The sequence below is a fragment of the Drosophila willistoni genome (genome assembly GCF_018902025.1).
Source record: "Drosophila willistoni isolate 14030-0811.24 chromosome 2R unlocalized genomic scaffold, UCI_dwil_1.1 Seg200, whole genome shotgun sequence".
Taxonomy (NCBI): Eukaryota; Metazoa; Arthropoda; class Insecta; order Diptera; family Drosophilidae; genus Drosophila; species Drosophila willistoni.
The window spans coordinates 1310817-1330099 of NW_025814051.1; the positions used below are offsets into that span (position 1 = coordinate 1310817).

Consider the following 19283-nt stretch of genomic DNA (forward strand, 5'->3'; position numbering starts at 1 on the left):
ATTTTAGAGTAAATCTAATTTTCGAAAAAAAACAACAAAATTTATCGATGTGAATCTTTCCAACTTCGAGGGTTTTTCTTAAGTACCTCAAGAACAATATCTTAACTCCTCACATAGAAGTCGTAAATTAGTCTAGAAATAAATATAAGAACCATCCTTAGCGTGTTTCGAAAGGCTTTCATTCATTTAATTTATGATAGAAAATCATGATTTGGCTCTTCTTCGCCATCAGAGACTTATTTTTCGAAGAAATAAACAATATTATAATTCTTCTAAATGATTCTTAAAGTTAATAAAAATAGTTGTTACATTTCGTTTCTTTTTATTTCTTCTCGGCATATCTGTTTGAGAAAACGTATTTTTTATTTTTCTTAAAAACGAAATTGTTAGAAAAATCATCAAAAGATTTTTTGCTACAAAATTAAAATCATTGTTGAGTCATTTTCGATATTCGATATTATTTTACTGCAAAAATATACTTTTCCATTAATTTTTTGCTTATTGACTAATTCAATTGTAGTTTGGCGTTAAAAAAAATTCCTTCAAAGTAATTGTTTCGATTTGCCAAACTCGTTTTTTTTTATTCGGAAAATGTATCAATTTTGATTCATTTGACGATAAATTATAAACAATTTTGTCTCATTAATCAACAAACAAAAACCAAATTATACAATAAAAAAATTACAAAAACAAATTGTCATATGAAATCATAACTTTGAAATTTTTTTTTACTTTACTTTTATTTTTTACCGGTTATCTTATTTGGTTTTTTTCACTCTTTTTTCGTTTTGCAGTTCGTATAAATTTCAAGGTCGTCTGGTCCGGCGGCAGGAGGGCATGAGTTGGCCGTGGTGTCATTATCATTGGACCTGGACGTTGCGATGCACTGATGAGTAGAGAACTGAAGAGGAGATGCCACAAAAACAACAACAACGAGAACAAGGTCAAGACGAACTTAATGTGGTGAATGGCCAGTTAGCATGAAACGTGTGAGAGAGACCGTGGAGAAGAAGAGAGCAGCTCCCATATGTGCCAACAACAACAACAACATTAATAATTTACAATTAAATGCTTGAGGGAGCAAGGAAAAGAAAAAAGTCTGATAACGAAAAGCAAAAGCAAAACTAATACATTTTTACAATAAGAATTCGAAACACGATCGTCAACAACTAAAAACAACAAATAACATTTTCAAACATATCCACGAATGGGACACACATGATATAGTAGTAGGAATTAAGAAGAAAGGATCGCACATCATCAAACAGAATACTATAGAGCATTATTTATTTTCTCAATAGACGAAGAAGAGACCAAACTGTCAATCTTCTGATTGTCCGTTAAGTTAACATAGAATATAGTAAATAGTCCTCATCATCATCATCATCGACGTCAATTGTAATCATGACGTTTATAAGCTTTACACGTAAAATGCGCGGACGCATGCGTTCAAATACCTGCCGTATTGTCCTATTAACCTCTTTAGCCTGGGTCATTTTTGATTTTGTGCTAATTGCCCGATATTCAGATTGCATAGGCAAGGATGGCTGGCGGTGTAAAAGAGCTGGCGAATATGATGTTGAGGTGAGAGAGTCAACAAGAAACACAAAAAATTCTAACCACATTACTAAATGATTGCATTCCTTTTTGGTTTTCCTTTTTTGCAGCTACCCAATGCTGAGCGTTTGGTAGACGATAATCAATTAGTGGATGATAATGAAATAAATACAGAAAAGTCATTAGATGGTGATCCATCGGCGGGTAGCGCTTTAATAATGGGTCAAGGCTTTGCACCAGGCGGCATCTCAATGACCTATCGCAGTGTGGTACTGAAAAAGTGGTTCCAAGCCCCCACAGTGCGTGAACAACATGGCCAACCTGGCGAAATGGGGAAGCCAGTGAAAATACCCGCAGACATGAAGGAAGTGATGAAAGAGAAATTCAAAGAGAATCAATTCAATCTATTGGCCAGTGATATGATCTCATTAAATCGTTCCCTAACAGATGTGCGACACGAAAAGTAAGTCTCCCCATATAGATATGTATGTACTATATACTATAAATTTGATTTCTGTTTTAGCTGTCGTCGCAAGCATTATGCCTCAAAATTACCAACCACCTCAATCGTCATAGTGTTTCACAATGAGGCCTGGACCACTCTATTGCGCACTGTATGGAGTGTTATCAATCGATCGCCACGATCATTGCTTAAAGAAATTATCTTGGTGGACGATGCCAGTGAGAGAGGTAAGCTTCTTTCTACTCTCTATGTGCTAACAACTAAAGCCTTTCCTTCATCTTATTGTTAGATTTCCTTGGCAAAAAATTGGAAGACTATGTGGCCAAATTACCAGTAAGGACTTTTGTTTTGCGTACCGAGAAACGTTCAGGTTTGATACGTGCTCGTCTCCTGGGTGCTGAGCATGTAACAGGTGAAGTGATTACCTTTTTGGATGCACATTGTGAGTGCACTGAGGGTTGGCTGGAACCACTTTTAGCCAGAATTGTACAAAATCGTCGCACTGTCGTCTGTCCCATCATTGATGTTATCTCGGATGAGACATTTGAGTATATCACAGCGTCCGATTCAACATGGGGTGGCTTCAATTGGAAGCTAAACTTTAGATGGTAAGTGGACTAGAGATAAAGTTTTTTAGAAATCTTTACTTACTATTTTCCACTCTCCAAAAAGGTACCGAGTGCCATCCCGTGAAATGGCTCGTCGGAATAACGATCGAACTGCTCCACTCCGTACACCTACTATGGCAGGTGGACTCTTCTCCATCGATAAGGATTACTTCTATGAGATTGGCTCCTATGACGAAGGCATGGACATTTGGGGTGGCGAGAATCTGGAAATGTCATTCCGTGTAAGGCAAAGTCATCATTCATTCTTTTCCCTTTTGTTTTTCCTTTTTTTTTTGTGTTTTTAGACGCAAGCCAAGCCGCAAAAAAACAAAAAAAAAATTGTTGCCTCTTTACCAAAAGTTGACAATTCTTTTCAGTTGAAGTCTTTTCTTATTAATTTTTACCAGAAATATTATCAAATCGTTTTGTTTATGTATTTTTTTGTTTTTATTTTTCTTGCATCACCACAAAACTAAAAAAAAAAAAATAATATGTATATCAAAATCAAAATGAAATGATACCACAAAACCATCTCAGATATGGCAATGTGGAGGAATTTTAGAAATTATCCCCTGTTCTCATGTGGGCCATGTGTTTCGTGATAAATCGCCGTATACCTTTCCCGGCGGTGTGGCCAAAATTGTGCTACATAATGCGGCCCGTGTGGCCGAGGTGTGGCTGGACGAGTGGCGTGATTTCTATTATGCAATGAGCACAGGTTCGCAAAAAAAAAAAAAAAACAACAACAACAAAACAACAAACAAACAAAACTAAAAACAATTAACAAACAAAAAACCAAAACAAAATAATATGACACACAAAAATCGATTATATATCTTGCGTGCATTATTATCTAACTCGTATATTTTTTCGTTTAGATTTTTAAGAAAATTTTAAATATATATGTATAATTGGCTTCTACAATATGCTAACCAAAATCAACAACAACAACAAACAATAATTAAACAAGAACATCAACAAAAGGTTATTCGACCTTTAGGCTCTATAGAAACTACTAAAACACTAACCACAACATCCAAAACAAACATGTTTTTGAGCATATAAAAGCATCAAGACCTTAACATAATCTATACGTAAAGATTTTGTGTAACTCTCTCTCTGTCTGTCTCTCTCTATATATATATAAAACGTAAACAAAGAGATATATATATATATATATATAAAACTAGCTAAACCCCGTATGTCAAAGTTAATCGGACAAACTATTAAACGATATCTCATCGTTTGCTTTTAATTCCAATTTCCTTTCCATTTACAAACAGCACTTTTAATTTAGTTCTTTTTTTTCTAATTTTCTGCTCGATGTTCTCATCCCCTTTTTTTTATATTTTTGGTGTGATATCATGTCCGTTCACTCTATGAAATCGGGAAACCCCAATCTCACTTAATGGGTTTTATATTACAAAATCCGACTAATTTGCTGTGAAACTTCACACATTTTCTTTGATAATGCCATATACAATAATTGTTGCTTATTTAAAACTATATTTTACGCATTTATTTTTTAAAAATTGGTTATTAATTTACATTTTTCTTTTTAGTTTTACTACCAACACAAACACACTTGTAACTAATATCTGTGTTTTTTTTTTTTTGTTGCTTAAATTTATTTTTGGTAATATTTTGTATTTGGGTACATTTGTTGAATTCTCGGGGAATTTGTTAGTTTTACTTGCTAAAATGTAACGACTATTGATTAGTTAGTTATCCAAATTAATTAATTACTTATGAGGCTTTAATCGTTTGTTCACATTTAAACCACAAAATTCTGTAGTAATAGCAAGAAAGAGAAAGCAAACCCTTTAAAACAATTAACAAAACTCAAATTTCCCATAAGATTTAACGAAAAAAAAAAAAATACTTCTGTATTCTATAAAGTTTTTGCATTCTTAGTCAACAAAAATAGTGCCCATAAGTTTATTAAGACAACCTTTTTATTTAAGTAAACGAAGAAAGTTAAATAATTTATGCCAAAAGTCGAAATCGGTAGCTAAAGGAAAAGGTTAAAAGTTTCAGTTTTTCACAACATTCTTTCGGTTTTTCCCCTTCACTTAAGAAGAAGCATTTTTCTCATGATTTTCTGGACTTTATTTAGCCAAACAATTTAAGGTTTACAAACATTCAGGACAGGCAGGCACTCGTTAGATTTGCGCTTGGCTTAAACTATAACGCCAAACCCATGTTTGAAATATATTTCTATATGTATGTAAATCTTTTTCTCCCCAACCCCCCATCCACATTCGCTAAACCCAACCCAAAATACCAAACCAAAAAACATCAACCACAAAAAACAAAAATAAACCGCCACCCTACCAGGTCTGGATGTGTGGCGGTATCCTCGAAATAGCGCCCTGTTCCCGTGTGGGTCATGTCTTTCGCAAGTCAACGCCCTATACCTTCCCAGGCGGCACCACGGAAATTGTGAATCACAATAATGCGCGTCTGGTTGAGGTTTGGCTGGACGACTGGAAAGAGTTCTACTACAGTTTTTATCCAGGTTAACAAAAACAAAACAAACAAAAAAAAAAATAAAAACAAACAAAAAACTCCACCGAATGCTCTTCTTTCCTTTCACTTTCTCTCATATTCACATTGAATTTTCTCTTTGTCTCTGTCTCTTAAAAAAATGTTCTGTTTTGTAAATGTATGCAGATACATATATATTCTATATATGTATATATATATATCAATTTATCGAGCAAGTGGCACGTTCTGTCTGCATAATGCAAATTGTCTGTCTCTATTACTCTTTCTACATAAATATACATTTAATTTTTACAATATCCAACATATCTAATATATATATATCACCTACTTTACCTACCCATCTTATCTGATTTATATGGCATGGCCACGTGACAAAACCACCCAAACCAAAACCAACCCCACCCAACCGCCCAAACCACCAAAAATGAATCTGTTCACCCATGTATATTTGATTTGCAAATTGTTCGTCGGTTTCTTTTTCCTTATTCTTTATTGAGTTTTTTTATTTTTTGTTCTTGTATTATTTTTACTACTACTATTATTATTATTATGTTGTTTGTGTCCCACAGTTTTATGATGTTTGTTTTTTCCCCCTCTCTTTTTGTCATAGTTTTTTTTTGCTCCTTTGTTTCTCTACTTTAAAAAATCACCTGAAAGGTTCAATTGTGCTGTCGTTTTTTGTTTGATTTCGTCCTTCCCAAGCCCCCCAAAAACACGCTCAAGAGCATGTAAATATTGCATCTGTCTTTTATTTTTTATATGCATTTTCTGGGGGTATTCACAATCGAAATAAAAAGGCATCAATTAGACATAAAACTTGTATAAATTTTGTGTTGAGAAGATTAAAAAAGCTTTTAAGAATTTTTAAAATCATTTTTCAAACATTATTCATTCCAAAAGAATGAATATACATTCAATTAAGCATCATCTGAATGTGAATACTCTTTCTCTCGCTATGTGTATATAGACATAATTTTGTTCGTAGTTGTTACCATTTTAAAATAATTTGTTGCATGTTTATATATATGTATATATTTGTGTATTAACTTTTGTGTGTATATTATTTCATAGTCTTTAACAAAATTTGCTAAATGTTTAATGTGTACAATAGCCCTTCTCATAACTAACTTAACTACTCATCATCTAACTAATAACACCAGAAACATACACACTCACATAGTTTGCTTTTTGAAATGAATCAATTCTCGAATATCTTAGCTAATGATATCGTTTAACCAAAAACTTTTAGGTGCTCGGAAGGCTTCAGCTGGCGATGTGAGTGATCGTAAGAATCTACGAGAACGTCTCAAATGTAAAAGTTTCCGTTGGTATCTGGAGAATGTATATCCCGAGAGTTTGATGCCCTTGGATTACTATTATCTGGGCGAGGTGGGTATTTTTTGCAATCTATATGCATAAATATAAAATTCTTGTGAATATTTATAGATACGCAATTCGGAAACGGAAACCTGTTTGGATACCATGGGCCGTAAATATAATGAAAAAGTGGGCATTAGCTATTGCCATGGACTCGGTGGCAATCAGGTGTTTGCCTATACCAAGCGTCAGCAAATCATGTCAGATGATTTGTGTCTAGATGCATCTAGTTCCAATGGGCCAGTCAATATGGTTCGTTGTCACAATATGGGTGGCAACCAGGAGTGGGTCTATGATGCAGAGGTTAGAATAAAACACTTACCCCCCTGTCAATCAGAAATTAAACTTTTATGCTTTTTACAGGAGAAATGGATACGTCACACAAATACGGGTCAGTGCTTACAGCGTGCCACACGAGATGATGCAAATACGCCATTATTGCGACCCTGTGATTATAGCAAGGGTCAACAATGGCTTATGGAATCGAAATTCAAGTGGCAGGCCCACTAGCTGCTAAACTAAACTAAACAACACTAACTAATCTAAAAAAACAAAACAAAAACAAAAAACAACCTAACAAGATTCAACTCTAAACTATGAACTTCCAATTTTGTGTTGATTTAAAGCATTTTCGTTTACTTAGCCTTAGGTTTATAATTTGATCATTATTTCAGTGTGACAATGATTGTAAATGTTTATGTGTGAGTGTGTGTGTTTTGCGTATCAGAGTGTGTGCTTAACGCATAATGTCTTCCCAATTTGATCTGTGTGTATGAATGAGTTTAGTTATATATATATATATATATATATCCAACATATATATAAAGATAATAATGTAATGTACATTTATAAAGCGTCGACCAAGTACCAATAAATTGGCATTTAAATGACACATTTTGTGCTTCACAAAATTGGAAAAAATTGCTAAAATGAAAAACTATAACTAAAAATATCGCCACATGTGTCATAGCAAAGCATTGTAATAGATTCTACAAAATCCAAGCACATTCCTAACTATATCAAATGCAAGGGGAGATCATTAAATACTTGAATATCTAAACTTTTATGTCCACTTAGCAATCCATATTTAAAGAAAATTTACAAGTCCTTCCAATTTTTATTTGAATTAGCATTTAATAAATGTCATGATTTGTCAATATTATAGCTGAAAATAAGAGATAACGATCTGTTAGTTTATCAGATCCATCAAATCCCTATTGCGTTAAAAATTTGAGTATTTCAATGAGAACTCCTTGGACATTTCACACTTTTCTACTATTCCGATATAGTGATAGTCCCGATTCGCATTTCCAATTAAACTCTTACAATAAATTCAAAATTGAAAATGTTAAGATATTGTAACAAGATTCTAAGAGTATGAGCCATGGTCGAAACTATATTGATTCGAAACTAATAGCCTTTCCAAGTTTTTCCTATTTTAGTTAAAATTTTTGTGCAAAATTAATTTTTAAGGCCTCATCACAGGTTGGTATACTTCGCACTCTGCTCTACACTTATATATAGTATATATATCGAAAGATATTTCGTTGCTACTCCATATCAAAAGAATGCAAATTAAAAAGATAATGCTTCTCCAACCATAATCATTATACACTTAAAAAATCTCTATATAATTGCACGCATATCATAACTACAGTGTAAAAACATAAAGAAAACTATGGAAAACCAAATTATCTATAAACAAATTATGACAATTCAAGTCTTGCGTAAACGAAAAATGTTGTATATAACTTAAAGTAGCTATACAAAAATATACATTTAAATATAAATATTTATATATATATACGTATATATGTAATGAGTACATATATACAACACATGCAAAGCAAAAATAATAAAAGAGAAAGTGTACTATAAATTGCATTTAGTTGTAAGTTAATTGACTAAGTTCGTAACTAAATTAGTTTTAAATGGAAATTTTGCAACCACAACAACAACAGCTCTTCACTAACTAATCATATACAAATATATATATATATATACATACATATATCCATATATATGCAAATATTGCTCAAATGAACTTTACTCTCTTTGCTGTTGTGTAAATATTTAAACGAAAATGAGAAAAGTATTCAATCAAAAAGTAACCTGATTAAAAAGAAATTTCACAGTCCCCGATATACTATATATATAAATATATGTATGTATCTATAAAAAAAACCAAGCCACAGATAGACACAGGCCAAGTAAAATCTTTTAGCTAAATAAAACTGAGAAACAAAAAAAAAACAAATAGTTTATGAACATCAAGTATAAATAATAGTAACTATTTTTTAACTCTGGTGACGGTGCAATTTTAATTTTAGCATTAACCTTAACATAACCAATCGGAACCCTCGAAAACAGGTTGGCTTCCCTCGATAAACGATTCTCCTATAACTCTACTAAAATACAAAAAAGAAACCCAACCATGAACCGCCTATACAATTATATAGTTTACTATACATCTATATATATATATATACATATATATAAATCTTAAAACAAGAAATCATTGTTGAATTATATGTTTAGCTAAATATAATTTTACTATTATATTAAATGTAAAATCTCATCCACAAAAGAAAAAAATGGCAAACAGGAAAAACTGATTGTAAGCAAGACATTTTGTAAGCAATTTTTCTTTTTAAAAAACCTTTTTGTTTGTTTAGAGACTTTTTAAATTTTATAAATAAAACAAAGAATGAAAAATTAAGAAAAAAGATTCCCATATACTTCACTTCTTTTACTTGTCTTAACCAAAAACTGCATTTTTGAGAGGTGATCATAAATTTGGGAATTCTTTACAAAAAAAGGACTTGACTTTATTTGCAATCAATCTTAAATATCCAGGGAATTGGATCAGTACTACCATACCAAATGAGACGTTCATAATTTAACCTATCTACAAACGCAAAATGGAATTATTTGGTACCTTAATTAATAAATAAAAAGTTTATTTAAACAAATTTAAAATATTTTTTTAAAATTAAATTAAATAAACTTTACTTTAATTTGAGCATCAGAGTAGACATAGTTTTAAAGTTCAACATGAATAACATGTTGAGCTATACTGCTTGATTCATAAATTTGAGCTGCTTGCTTTCCAACATTCAACGGGAACTGCTTGAACTGCCTTTTTCGTCATGACTGGAACTGATTATGGGTTTTTGTATTGCCAAACTGAACATGAATGAAAATCGATCAAAGACGATTCGCAAAGATGATATATTTTTATTTGTAATCATAAATTTTTGGTCAGTCTGCCTTTTTTGTCAGATGGTACTTTTTACCAATTTCAACAAATAATATATCAATCAAATCGCGATTTAGTATATTTTCAAAGTGTTTGATCACTCGGATATTTTGAAAAATTAATTTCAATTCGATTTTTGTAAAAAAAAAATATGAGAAAAAATTTAGCTTCCGAGATTTTAATGCAGAACTTGAAAATGAAGACATGAATTTATCAAATAGTTAAACAATTGACGAAGTTAAAGTTTCATGAAATTAAGATTTATTGCACTATTTTAATGTTCATTCAAAATTTGTTGTCTCAATAAAACAAATGAACTTGATAATTGACGTGATTTATATTCCTATTTAAAATCATTAAAATGAAACATCATCTTCGACATTAGAGTTTAATTTAATCCTTGTATTAGTCAATAAATGGGTTTTATTTTTTTAAAGAAAGTTTTTTGATGCCCTAAATAACTTTTGAAGTAAAGAATCGACCTTGAAATTAATATATAGAAAAAAATAAGACTTTAAACGTTTTATAAGATTAAATTTAGACAAAGGCCATGTTGCAAAATATTTGATTAAAAATTGATTTATACAAAGAGTTGTTTCCTAATTTGAATGAAAATACAAAAACATGCAATACTTCAAACTAGGCGACAGGTTCCAATAAATAGTTTTCGTTCTCCTCAAAGGCAACAAAATAAACTAAAGCTGAAAAATTTAAAAGTGACGATTGACCAAAGTTAAAGGTTTTTTTTTCCTAATTTAGTTAATAGTTCTCAATTGTCCCTATATGATCAACTGGAGCAATAGAAGATCTATCGTACCGGACTAGACTATTATAATTGAATTTTCCTCCGTTTTACTGCCTTTTTTAAGCTCCTATAACCAGCTTCAGATTTACCTAGTTTACAATCTTCTTTTCCCCGATATAAGCTCGGATCTCTTTCATTTTTATTTTATTAAATTGTAATCACGATTCATTGTCTTTGTGGACAGATTTAAGGCTTTATTAATATTTTATGAAGCAGACGTGGCCCTTGAATGAGAGTGGAGAATTTTCTTACGAGTTTTCCAATAACAAATGAAAGCGTGTCGTCTTTCGATGACAAAAGGAGCATATCATATCCAAATTAAGGCAATTTCGAAAAAATTTAAATTTGTACTTGTGTCAAGTTAAAGCGGACCATTAAAACTATAAAATCAGCCTGTCTCACTGTTTAAACTTTATGTTCAAAGGATACACTTTGATGATTTAGTTCAATCACAGTTTGAAAGGTAAATATATCCGTAATCCAAATGAAATCTCCAACTTCTCTTACTCATAAAGTAAAAACAATTTTTCTTTTATTTTCCATTTGACCGGTGTAAACCACAAGAAAATCGCGTTCGTCTATAAAACTATGGGAACTACAGCATAAACGGGAGCATTAAAGCGTGCGTTTACTGTTCCTTGGTCTCACGGAGACGACGCACAGCAGAGCGCACGGACGAGGCAGCGGTTGTGGAGTAAACCCAGGCACCACCGGCGACGGTGCGCTTGCAGCGTTTGCAGGACCAGATGCCGACGACAGCGCGCTTCATGGAATCCTAATAGAAAAGCGCAATGAATTAATTTGTACATTTGAACACCAAATGGGGGACTACTCACCTTGCCGCAGAACGAGCAAGTGTATTTGCTGTGCTGGGTAATTTCCATCTTCTTGACCATCTTACGGAGGGAAGCACCATAACGGGTACCATATTTACCAACGATTCCAACCTTCTTGGTGCGCTTGGCCTAAGTGGTAGATAAATAAACATTAATAAGTTAAAATCTCACAGCACTTTCAAAAGAACCATGCGACGCGACGAAATGTACAAAACTTTGAGGTTAAGTATGCACAAAATAAGTTTTGCATTTGAGTTTTTGGCAATTATGCCAGCAACAAGTGTCGCACTGCATATCTTATCAATTACAAACGATTGTTGCACATGCACCTACCATTTTTAGTAATTTATTTTATAAAATAAGTGGGAAAAACTCCAGCAACACAACGTGTCGTCAGCGAAGCACGATAAAAAAGAACTTGCTTTTATCGATTTCCCTGAGGGTTGTAAAAATATCGATAAATGTGTACTGTATCGATATATCATGGTCTTGCGATGACGATCACTGTGACTGATTAGTGATGACATTAGGGTAATTCCCGCTAATTTGTTTTATATAAATTTGTTTGTGCGAGTTTTATTAAATAATTATTTTTATAAATTGAGAAAACTCATATGGAAGGTAATTATTTAAATAAGATAAATAAGCTTAAAAAATATTAAAGTCACAAATTTTAATTTAACCACAATACTGATCAGTCACTTGTTTCAGTCACTGTAATGTGATTAATTACAATTCGTTTCATCACTAGCCGTAGGCCCCATCGACAATAAAAACAGCAACACGACGGCGTCAAAGATTTTATTAAATTTAAAACGCTTCACTCAACAGAGGGGCATTCGGCGTACGGTGTTCGCTATGCACAGCTGCACATTACTTTCAGATGTGTCCAGCTACCAGCCGGACACATTGGACCTGAACACAGATCCCAAGGCAGCGGACTATTGGTTTCCGTGCTTCCGGGATCTAGTAAAGAAATTTGCTAAACAAGCAGCCGATTCGCAATTGGAGGACGAGACAGCTCCACAGCGGGCCCAACAATTTATGGAAGCATATCTGAGCCATCTGGATGAACATCAAAAGAATATTGCCCAGAATAGTGGAAAAGTGGTGCTGGGTACAAGTGAACTCTTGAAGCTTAACGAGACAATGTTAAGACGATATGGATTCACAGATCCTTGGCTCCGTCAGAAGCAGCTGGAAAATGGCTCAGCTAAGAGCAGGCTAAAGCAACGACTAGATGAAATTGATGCCATTACAGATGTAGATGCTAAATGGACGGAACTGGTGCGCGGAGTCCTAGCGGGTAATATGTTCGATTGGGGGGCCCAGGCCATTGCCACCATATTGGAGAAGGATAGCAATTTTGGTTTGCATCAAGCCCTGGATCGTATAGAGAAACGCCCCTGGTTGGTAGATAATTTGGATAGCTGGCTAAGGCGTCTAAAGCAACCGGCCCACAAATGCGCAGTTATTTTTGTGGACAACAGTGGAGTGGATGTGGTTTTAGGCATTCTACCCTTTGTCAGAGAACTGCTAAAGCGCGGCACAAAGGTTCTGCTCTGTGCCAATAGTGAACCCTCTCTAAATGACGTGACTAGTAGGGAACTTAGATCCCTGCTCGACGAGTGTTCCTGTCAGTGTGCCATTCTGAAGGATGCCTGGTTACAAAGTCACCGCCTGCTTGTCTATGCCAATGGACAGACTGGACCCTGTCTGGATATGCGAACCCTACCTCGAGACCTGTGCGAGGCAATAGCCACCAATGAGACTGACCTACTGATCATCGAGGGCATGGGACGTGCTCTGCACACCAATCTGAATGCCCATTTTGCTTGCGAAACCCTCAAACTGGTCGTTATTAAGAATCGTTGGCTTGCCAAATATCTAGGCGGGGATGAGATGTTTGCTGTCATCTGCAAATATGAGGGTCTCAGCTAGTCCCGGCCTAATCCTCATAGATGGTGCCATCATCTTCTTCTTGTTATACCGCTGTTATTGCTGCTGCTGTTGGAATTGGCCATATTGTTTAGATTAATACACAAAGCTATATTTTATTTGTTATTTGCTGTGCCCTACCCCATTTACCAACCCCCATATGAGATTTGTGCATCCAATGCATTTGCATTCATCGAGAATTTTCAACTGTGGAAGGCTAGATGATAAATGCATACCTACATTCATACATATATAATATACATATATACAAAACATATACAATATTTTAATTATGAACTAAAATGAATAACAGTAGGTCTTTGTTTATCTAGGGGCCCCATATTTATATAAAAACCACAAACACACTGACACACCCGTACCTTGATAAGCATATAATGGATTAACCAACCTCAAACGGTACTATATATACATATACATGTCGACTGATAAGAAAATAAAACTACTTTTCACAAAAACCTAAAACAACCTATTTAATAGCATATTTAAGCCAAAGCATAGACAATGGGAATACCCTATAAATGGGTAGTACAAGAGGCATATTTAGAATAATATTAATACAAATTGATTACATTTCTCTGAATTAGTAAAATTATAATTTTGATTGTGTAGAATCAATTCATATCACGAGTTAGATTCATAAAGATTGTATTGTAGAAAGCTACACGAAAAGATTCAAAACTTTGATTACCCTTAGTAGGCGTCAATTGAGTACTCATATTCAAATGCATCAAATTAATAATATACGGCAAATTAATCATTTGTGAAATGGAATGTATAAATGAATTTGTGTAAGGGCAAGCGAATGACTCATTTATTTAAAGACCAACTCAATCAAAAACCTAGACTGTTCTGTGTATTCCCAGTATTTTAAGTATTCATAACTTTCATTCATTTCAGTCAAGTATTAAATGATTAAGTGACTTCTACGTTAGTTCTTGACTCAATTGAGTTTTAAGGCTCAGTCATTTGGGTTTAATTTATAAGTAGACGTAGCTCTATAATATATGTATAATATAAATGAATGAATTTGTGTAAGCGAATAAGCGACTGAACACAGAGCTTCTGAATATTCCCAGTGTTTTAAGTAGTCAGACCTCTCATTCATTTAATATAGAAGAGTATCAAATGATTAGAGATAGTCTTAATACAATTCTGTTTAAATTATCCTTCATCAAATTAGTCCATTAAAACCATTTTAGAAAATATTTGCTTATCGAGTCTATTAAATATGTAATGCAAATACGTATGTATGTATCGTCGGCCTATTCGCATGAATAACCATCTCTGAAATATTAGAGTTTCTAAATTTGATATTTAACAAACAATAAAGTCTAACAATAAGTCGCCACTTTCGACTGTAGACAATATACTCCAATTGCTTTCATTAGTTTAAATAGTTTTAAATATCACCTTGATTCTTCCAGACAGACAGACAGAACGTGTCCATAAACGAGAATGACTTGTGATATACTCATTTGGCCTATAGTTATAGGGTACAATAAAGAGATCAGATATTGTTTATACAGACGTGTGATAATATGCAGCTGCCGTTGTCGTAATATCTAAAATGTTTACATTTCGAATTTTGTTTTCCATTTTGTGATAATTCGCATGCCTCAACTATCTTGTACTATCTTTCCCACTATCTTTACCCCTCACTCATTCGCTCACTTACTTCATTCTCATAGAGAGAGCCGTAAATATTACTGATAAGCATCTGATAAGAAAGATTCATTTTGAAGCTGTATGGCTATTGAACCTGAAAGACATGAGCGGATTCGATTTTTATTCCCAAGACTTCAACTTGCTCGAATCAAATCTTACAATCTAATTTTATGGTATAAACTTCACCAAATTTAATAAAAATCTTTTTTAAGTGTTGTATGTACCAGTAAAGTTTAACATAAAATCAATTTTAAAACATTTGTTAAAAGATATTCTCGTGTCCGAAGCTCAAATATTTCAATATATTTAATTATTCTATTAACTAGCAAATATTTATAAGATTTTAAGATTTATTGATACATAGAAAAGTGTTTGAAATGATCAAAGGTATATAGGAACAGATATCAGGCCCTTTTTAAAAGGGGGTTAAATAAAATAAAAACTACTTGGAGAAAAAATTTCATTAAATTCTTGTTTTCAATCTCAAAATTTTAAAAGAGTACTCCTATACATAGAAAGAAAGAAAACTCTTCATAATGGTTAACAAAATCTTATGTTTTATTGATAGGTCGAGGCAAATTAAAATGACAGACCCAACCAATAACAAGTCAGCACATACCCAGGGCCTAAATTAAGTAGGTACTAGACCTTAGTCTATTTATTCTTAAATAAACATTTCAAACTTGCTGTTAGTCAAGAGAAGATTCAAGAAATATATAAAACGTTAATAAAAAATTCCTTTTGCTGACGATTTGCCAACTTTGGTTGAAAAAATCAATTTGTGGTAACAGACTAATAATAATATATATAAAATATTAAATGAAGTAAGTAAGTCGTCTCGCCGACTTAGGTATACCATACACCAGTAAAGCAAATATTTCAACTTTATTAAACAAATGCATTTTCAAATGCTTCTTACAAGCATATCTTAGTATCTCGCTCACTCAATTATACGAGCACCCTAGCGCCCCCACCAGCCAACGGCCAACTCCGGCATTATGGAAAAACGTTTATATGCATAACTCGACTGTTTTCTGTCCGATTTTGATCAAATTTGGTATTTTGCTAGATATTAGTATTAAATTTAAGTGTGCCAAATTTGATTGCATAAGGTAAAAAAATAAGGGAGATAATCAAGTTTTTCAAATTACGGGGGCGAAAAAGGGCGTGGCAAAATTTTTATGCATACAAAATGTGTGCATTTACTAAGCGAATATACATACCAAATATGGTGTCTCTAGCTGGAATAGTTTTTGAGATAAACGCTTTTTTTAAATTGCGGGGGCGGAAAGGGGCGTGGCAAAAATTTGAAATAAACTTGATCACTCTACATACTACACGAGTCTACATACCAAATTTGGTGGCTCTAGCTCTTACAGTCTCCGAGATCTAGGTGTTCATACGGACAGACGGACAGACGGACGGACAGACGGACGGACAGACGGACGGACAGACGGACATGGCTAGATCGACTCGGTTGTTGATCCTGATCAAGAATATATATACTTTGTGGGGTCGGAGATGCTTCCTTCTGCCTGTTACATACATTTTGGCGACTTTAATATACCATTTCACCCTATGGGTGTATGGTATAAAAAATTTAAGGTTTTCAGATCCATCTAACTAGGAAGTGCTACGAAATCTGTAGAAAAACTTTATGCAGAAAAGAAAAATTAAGATTTTGTAATGCAATTATATTTAAACACATGCAGTTAATTTCTTAAACTGATTCACAGCATCATTCCTATCTTTTCTTATTCCTATGGATAAGTTTATTTCTATGATTATTTGTCAAAACATTTGCTTTTAAAACATTTTCAAATCTATATATGTATATAGATTACCGTGCAAACAAATCTATTGTTTTCAGCAGCACACAAACATAGAAACATCGCAAAATAAGTATAAAGTGTATGGATGATGTCGAAGTGAAATCTGGGATTTAATAAACGTTCAGTATAAATCGAGAGCTTGGAAGAGCTATCAGCTGGCGGAAGAATGTATTTGCTAACCTTGGGATTGGTGGCATTGCATCTGATAGTGCTACCGATTTACTTGTATCTAACATGGCATCATAATTATTGGCGTAAGCGAGGACTTGTCACGGTCAAGCCACTAACCATATTGGGCACCTATCCCGGTCTATTGACTAGGAAAAGTAATCTAGTGCACGATGTGCAGCGGGTATATGAGTAAGTTGTTGAAAAACCTATTAACATATAAACTATTCATCATAATTTTAGCAAGTATAAGGGCAAACATCGCGCTGTGGGTGTATTTATGACAAGAGAGCCACAGATTTTGGTGCTCGATCCGCAGTTGGCCCATGAAGTGTTAGTTTCGAATTTTCGATCCTACCGAGACACTCTCACTAGTTCGTATATCCGTCATGCGAAATGGGACAAATATGCCAAGCGTAACCCATTTTGGGCTTCAGGTGAGACTTGGAAGCGTTTGAGGAGCGAAGCTCAGATTGGTATTTCTGCCCGTCGTTTGGCCCAAGCCTATGCCATATGGGAGGAGGGTGGCAAGAAGCTCAACGAATACATGGCAAATCAAGTGCTAGAGCACGACAATATCCTGGAGACCAGAGATGTAAGCTTATGCCATTAAATATGCGATAGTGTTCTGTAAAATGAAATTTCTCTTAGCTCTGTTTTCGCTATACGGCTCATGTAATGGGCGACTTTATATGGGGCATTGATGCTGGCACTTTGACCCGACCACTGGAGAATCCCAATAAGATCCAACAAATGGCCAGTAAATGGACAAGCTATGCTTTTTATATGTTGTCCATATTTATGGCCTCGGTTATAGCTCCATTTTCCCGTTTGCTGTTACGTTTTCGTTTTTATCCCAAAGAAACTGATGAGTTCTTCTCGAATCTTACCAAAAAATCAATTGATTTGCGTCTTGAAACGGGTGATGAAGAATCTCGAACCGATTATCTATCCCATTTGCTGCAATTGCGTGAACAGAAGCAGGCTAGCCATGATGATTTGGTGGGTCATGCTCTGACAGTGATGCTGGATGGTTACGATACCACGGGAACGGCTTTGCTTCATGCCTTATACTATGTGGGTATGAATTACAAAGCTCTTTGATAAGAATTTAAATATATTATTTTTCCAGTTGGCAGAGAGTCCAACAGCCCAGCAAAAGTTACGCACGGAAGTCCTGCAAAATTTAAACGACAAGGAGAGCTTAAGCTTCGAACAGTTGTGCGCCTTACCCTATCTCGAACAAGTTGTCTATGGTTAGTTATGCCTTTAGCCAGTTCAATTAATTCAAAATTTCTATAACCAATTTATACTGGTTCTTACAGAATCTTTACGTCTGAGTAGTCTCATACCGCAGTATACGAAAATCTGTACAAGTCCCACACACATTCAGTTGAACGAATTCAAAAGATTGGAGGTCGAAGAGGGCATGACAATAATGATACCGAATTATCAGTTCCACCACGACAAGCATTATTTTCCCGATCCAGAAACATTTCGGCCCGAGCGTTTTGAGAATGGCGTCTATGATGAACTTGTACGGAAAGGTATTTTCCTGCCATTCAGTGATGGGCCACGCATTTGCATGGGTAAGTCCTGCACAAAAGCATCCGAATAGATTTTCTAATTTTCTATTTTTTTGTTTACATTTCCAGGCATGCGTTTGGCTCTATTGACATTGAAATCGGCTCTGTTATATATAGTTAGCGACTATCAAATTGTAAGATCGAAGGAAAAGATTATTCCAAGTGGAGACTCTGGTTTTGGCATTACTCTTCAGGGTGATATATTTTTGGAGTTTCGTCGATTCATGAGATAGAACTCGAATGCAAAATGCATTTTTTTTTCATATATGAATAAAACGTCAAAAAGTAACGTAAATTTTTCGTTGAATAAAATACCGTTATTATTTTTGCATGTCGTTACATTGGCATTATTTTTCATGAGTCTGGTCACACTAAGCACAGAACGCGCCAACACTCTTTGCAATTTGAATAACAAGCTGCTAAACATTGTCGTTAGGTTTTTATGGAAAACAGAGAATAGAATATTTGCAGATATGTAAGAAGTATTTAGTAATGTAAAAATGCGTCTGCTAAATGTACATAAGTCCACAGTTCAGCACAAGATTAGGAATATAATAATTGTCATCTGTAAATTTAAATATAAATAAATTTAAAACATAAAATAAAAAATTGAATTAAAGTTTTAGTTGTCGCAGCTTAGAGCCATTTTAAAATCGTGCA

General features: G+C 34.0%; 4 protein-coding genes across 5 annotated transcripts; 3 read left to right on the plus strand and 1 right to left on the minus strand.

Moving 5' to 3' along the window:
- Positions 1 to 1074: 1074 nt before the first annotated feature.
- LOC6641765 (polypeptide N-acetylgalactosaminyltransferase 5) lies at positions 1075 to 7405 on the plus strand. 2 transcript variants are annotated; one of them, XM_015178524.3, is made up of 9 exons: positions 1075 to 1584; positions 1668 to 2020; positions 2081 to 2247; positions 2310 to 2628; positions 2693 to 2870; positions 3166 to 3346; positions 6386 to 6525; positions 6583 to 6816; positions 6877 to 7405. In XM_015178524.3, the coding sequence occupies exons 1-9, from the start codon at positions 1405 to 1407 to the stop codon at positions 7021 to 7023; spliced, it is 1899 nt and encodes a 632-aa protein (XP_015034010.1). In that variant the 5' UTR covers positions 1075 to 1404; the 3' UTR covers positions 7024 to 7405. The 2 variants fall into 2 exon arrangements, with proteins under 2 accessions (XP_015034010.1, XP_002064617.2); XM_002064581.4 differs by lacking the exon at positions 3166 to 3346 and adding an exon at positions 4966 to 5146.
- Positions 7406 to 11087: 3682 nt separating this feature from the next.
- LOC6641764 (60S ribosomal protein L37a) lies at positions 11088 to 11830 on the minus strand. The gene is made up of 3 exons (XM_002064580.4): positions 11747 to 11830; positions 11414 to 11542; positions 11088 to 11352 (listed from the first exon to the last, which is right to left on the minus strand). The coding sequence occupies exons 1-3, from the start codon at positions 11747 to 11749 to the stop codon at positions 11206 to 11208; spliced, it is 279 nt and encodes a 92-aa protein (XP_002064616.1). The 5' UTR covers positions 11750 to 11830; the 3' UTR covers positions 11088 to 11205.
- A 324-nt stretch (positions 11831 to 12154) lies between these two features.
- On the plus strand, positions 12155 to 13626 carry LOC6641763 (4'-phosphopantetheine phosphatase). The gene has a single exon (XM_002064579.4). The coding sequence runs from the start codon at positions 12272 to 12274 to the stop codon at positions 13352 to 13354; it is 1083 nt and encodes a 360-aa protein (XP_002064615.1). The 5' UTR covers positions 12155 to 12271; the 3' UTR covers positions 13355 to 13626.
- Positions 13627 to 16850: 3224 nt separating this feature from the next.
- On the plus strand, positions 16851 to 18954 carry LOC6641762 (probable cytochrome P450 309a2). The gene is made up of 6 exons (XM_002064578.3): positions 16851 to 17229; positions 17281 to 17632; positions 17689 to 18114; positions 18170 to 18293; positions 18363 to 18626; positions 18693 to 18954. The coding sequence occupies exons 1-6, from the start codon at positions 17036 to 17038 to the stop codon at positions 18854 to 18856; spliced, it is 1524 nt and encodes a 507-aa protein (XP_002064614.1). The 5' UTR covers positions 16851 to 17035; the 3' UTR covers positions 18857 to 18954.
- Positions 18955 to 19283: the final 329 nt, after the last annotated feature.

Bases quoted from the DNA above. Each gene is read 5' to 3' on its own strand.
- LOC6641763 (XM_002064579.4), top strand. From the start codon at position 12,272: ATGCACAGCTGCACATTACTTTCAGATGTGTCCAGCTACCAGCCGGAC.
- LOC6641762 (XM_002064578.3), top strand. From the start codon at position 17,036: ATGTATTTGCTAACCTTGGGATTGGTGGCATTGCATCTGATAGTGCTA. The intron at 17,633-17,688 runs GTAAGCTTATGC...AATTTCTCTTAG, and splicing joins ATATCCTGGAGACCAGAGAT to CTCTGTTTTCGCTATACGGC. The intron at 18,115-18,169 runs GTGGGTATGAAT...TTATTTTTCCAG, and splicing joins TGCTTCATGCCTTATACTAT to TTGGCAGAGAGTCCAACAGC.
- LOC6641765 (XM_015178524.3), top strand. From the start codon at position 1,405: ATGACGTTTATAAGCTTTACACGTAAAATGCGCGGACGCATGCGTTCA. The intron at 2,629-2,692 runs GTAAGTGGACTA...CTCTCCAAAAAG, and splicing joins TGGAAGCTAAACTTTAGATG to GTACCGAGTGCCATCCCGTG. The intron at 6,526-6,582 runs GTGGGTATTTTT...GAATATTTATAG, and splicing joins ATTACTATTATCTGGGCGAG to ATACGCAATTCGGAAACGGA.
- LOC6641764 (XM_002064580.4), bottom strand. The intron at 11,353-11,413 runs GTGAGTAGTCCC...CTTTTCTATTAG, and splicing joins CTTGCTCGTTCTGCGGCAAG to GATTCCATGAAGCGCGCTGT.